Source organism: Hyaena hyaena, unplaced genomic scaffold (genome assembly GCF_003009895.1).
Source record: "Hyaena hyaena isolate Hyena2069 unplaced genomic scaffold, ASM300989v1 scaffold_2649, whole genome shotgun sequence".
NCBI classification, from domain to species: Eukaryota; Metazoa; Chordata; class Mammalia; order Carnivora; family Hyaenidae; genus Hyaena; species Hyaena hyaena.
This window is the reverse complement of record NW_024083284.1, coordinates 10,184-14,004: the sequence shown is the minus strand read 5'-3', so window position 1 is coordinate 14,004 and position 3,821 is coordinate 10,184. Positions and strand designations below refer to the sequence as shown.

Genomic DNA, 3,821 nt, shown 5'->3' with positions numbered 1-3,821 from the left:
TAAGGAAAGGTTGAACAGTGATGAAAGCTTGTCTCACATTCTTTGTATTGGTAAGGTTCATCTCCAGCATGAGTTCTGTGATGTTCAGTCAGGGTTGAGAGGTGCCTAAAGGCCTTGCCACATTCTTTACATTGGTAAGGTTTCTCTCCAGTATGGATTCTGTGATGTTTAGTAAGGTTTGAGCGGTGGGTAAAGGCCTTGCCACATTCTTTACATTGGTGAGGTTTCTCTCCAGTGTGAATCCTGTGATGTTGAGTCAGGGATGCATGCTGGTTAAAGGCCTTGCCACATTCATTACATTGGCAAGATTTGTCTGCAGTATGAATTCTGCAATGTCATGTAAGGTGTGAGTGGCCTTGAAAGGACTTGCCGAATTCTTTACATTGGTAAGGTTTCTCTCCAGTATGGATTTTGTGATGTGCAGTAAGGTTTGAGTAGTGGGTAAAGGCCTTCCCACATTCTTTACATTGGTAAGGTCTCTCTCCAGTATGAAGTTTGCGATGTTGTGTAAGGCATGAGTACCTTTGAAAGGCCTTGCCACAGTCTTTACATTGGTAAGGTTTCTCTCCACTGTGGGTTTTGCGATGCTCATTAAGGGTTGAGGATCGATTAAAGGCCTTGCCACATTCTTTACATTGGTAAGGTCTCTCTCCAGTATGAAGTTTGCGATGTTGTGTAAGGCATGAGTACCTTTGAAAGGCCTTGCCACATTCTTTACATTCGTAAGGTCTCTCTCCAGTATGAATTCTGTGATGTTTAGTAAGGTTTGAGGATGTGATATAGGCCTTGCCACATTCTTTACATTGGTAAGGTCTCTCTCCAGTATGAATTCTGTGATGTTTAGTAAGGTCTGAGGATGTGACATAGGCCTTGCCACATTCTTGACATTGGTAAGGTCTCTCTCCAGTATGAATTTTGCGATGTTTTCTAAGGTATGAGTATCTTTGAAAGGCCTTGCCACATTCTTTACATTCATAAGGTCTCTCTTCAGTATGAATTCTATGATGTTTAGCAAGGTCTGAGGATTGGACATAGGCCTTGCCACATTCTTGACATTGGTAAGGTCTCTCACCAGTATGAATTCTATGATGTTTAGTAAGGTCTGAGGATTTGACATAGGCCTTGCCACATTTTTTACATTGGTAAGGTTTGTCTCTAGTATGAATTTTGCGATGTTGTGTAAGGTTTGAGTACCTTCGAAAGGCCTTGCCACATTCTTTACATTGGTAAGGTTTCTCTCCAGTATGGATTCTGTGATGTTTAGTAAGGTATGAGGATTGGTTAAAAGTCTTGCCACATTCTTTACATTGGTGAGGTTTCTCTGCAGTATGAATTTTGCGATGTTTTGTAAGGTAGGAATACCTTTGAAAGGCCTTGCCACATTCTTTACATTGGTAAGGTTTCTCTCCACTGTGGGTTTTGCGATGCTCATTAAGGGTTGAGGATCGATTAAAGGCCTTGCCACATTCTTTACATTGGTAAGGTCTCTCTCCAGTATGAGTTACCTCATGTTGAGTAATAGCTGAGCACAATTTAAGGGTTTTGACATAGTCTTCACATTTGTAAGGTTTCTGTCCAGTATGCATTTGCTGGAGGTCAAGGGCTTTGACACATTCGTTACCTATATACCTTTCCACTCCAGTACCAACGGTCTTATGTGCATTTAGCTTTAATGAATTACTAAACATGTTCCCTGGTTTATTACCTCTGTCATGGTTTTCTCCCTCATGAATCCTCTGATCATCACCAACATTGGAGGACTGGTTAAGAATTTTCCCACATTCATTATATTTGTAAGGCTTCTCTCCTGTAGGGATATTCTTGTGTGTAATAAATTTGGTGCTTTGATAAAAGACTTCCTCATATTTATTACATTCATAATCGTTCTCTGGAAAAGGAGTCCCCAGATGTCTTTGATGGCTTTCATTCTCCCCATTCTTGTTGCAGTCTGTCATTAGATGTCCATTCTCAAGGGAACTATGTTTATAGCTACTCATTGGCAAGTTTTGGAAAGAAGCTTCTAGGCATGGCTTTGGCAGGAATGTCTGGGTGCCATGTGAAAATATAGCTGAAAGAGATCAAATAATAGAAAGTAAAATCATTCTAGGTACTACTATCAGATGAATGTACTGACTACTTCTCATAAATAACCTTAAAATCAATTAGCGAACATCAGAGAGATAGCTGAGAAGAAATCACCAGGACTTCAGTCTTCCATGGACACACAAACTTGTACATAGGAACTAACCACATAGCTTAATAGACAGTTCCGTAACATATCTTGCTGTAGTACAAATCACTTTCTTATATCTTGGAAAATCAGGAAAAGGACCCTTGGGGCTCAAAATTAGCAGAAAAAAAGGAAATTTAAAGCTAAAATAGAAATGGAGAATAGAGGCTATAGCAAACATAGAAAACTCAATAATGGGAAAAGTTGATGTTCAGAGCAGTCGCCCAAAATTATCAGACCTATATAATGTCAAGTCGGAATGATAGAGAAGACTAACTAAAATCAGAAATGAAGAAGTGAAGGTAGACAGCATTAAGTGAAATCTCTGAAATAAAAATATAGGGCCACAATAGATAATTATATGGCAATGTGTAGATACCAAAGAATTGTTATGAATTTCCAAAATGGTGAAACCTACCTGAACTCCATCATGAAGAAATCTGTCTGTCGGTCTATCTATCTATCTATCTACCTACCTACCTACCTACCTACCTATCTACCTATCTAGGGTCTTCAACACACCATAAAACTTTTGGGTAGCTAGGAAAACTAGGAAAAGTAAGGTATATTTTGGGACACTGTTGAAGTTCATTTAGGAGTAGAGCAAGAAACCAGGCATGTACCTCATTGGCATTTTGACACCCTCCCTTACTGCCTTGAGAATTATACCAGTACTCGGGTCAGAAAGGAGCTCCTCCCCACGATTTTGGAAGAAAAATAATTCTCTTCTCCACATCCCCAAGAAATGATTTATGAAACAGCTGTGCCTCTGATTTGAAAGAACTAGAAAGAGGTAAATTTCCTCGTATTTTGACTGTCAGGAGGGGAAGTTTGTGCAGCAACATGTGGTAAGAGGGCTTCATTACTTACAAAGGGCGGTCTGCCTTGCACATTCGTTCCTTGCAGGCGACCATGGCAGAATCACTGGTTGCCAGGACAAGAGACAATACTGGGGCCCAAGCCTCCATAGACTGAGGAGGGGCTCATTTGGGATGAGGTAGGCTGTGGGCAAGAGGCATCTCAGTTTCTAGGGAAGAAATTGCTAGTGGATCTTGGTCTCCTCATGGTGGTTCTCTGTGGCTTTGGGCACTTTTTAAACGCAACAATATTGGGCAGGAGATTTATGAAAACGTGTCAACAACTGGAATATAATGAGGACTATGGACTGAGGGGAGAATACTGATTATTGCTGGTTATTGCTGTATTGGAATAAACAGTATTTTCTTAGGTAACACTTCCATACTTACTTTCAAATTTTTAATAGATACCACACTCCTATGAATTAGAATCTTAAAATGATAGAAAAGTCTTCCTCCTATCATGATTATAAAATTATTATCCATATAATTATCCATGTATCTACCTATTCCTACTCTCCCAAAATAAAAAGCTTTCTTAGATACTCTCCCAGAGTGGTTTTTCTATATATATACACAATTATAAATGTAGATTATTTTCCTTCTTCCTTATATTTGGGCATTATTCCATTTAATTGGTTTTCTACCAAAGGATTTTGGGTTATTCCCAATCTTCGGGTTTTACATAGGTGTGGTGAATACTTGGTCATTGCTTTGCAAGTTTGCAAGTATGC

At 39.4% G+C, this 3,821-nt stretch overlaps 1 protein-coding gene across 1 annotated transcript; it reads right to left on the bottom strand.

The window, feature by feature from the left end:
- Positions 1–16: 16 nt before the first annotated feature.
- LOC120227648 (zinc finger protein OZF-like) lies at positions 17–3,604 on the bottom strand. Its single transcript, XM_039225719.1, has one exon. The coding sequence runs from the start codon at positions 1,995–1,997 to the stop codon at positions 336–338; it is 1,662 nt and encodes a 553-aa protein (XP_039081650.1). The 5' UTR covers positions 1,998–3,604; the 3' UTR covers positions 17–335.
- Between the last annotated feature and the right edge of the window lie 217 nt (positions 3,605–3,821).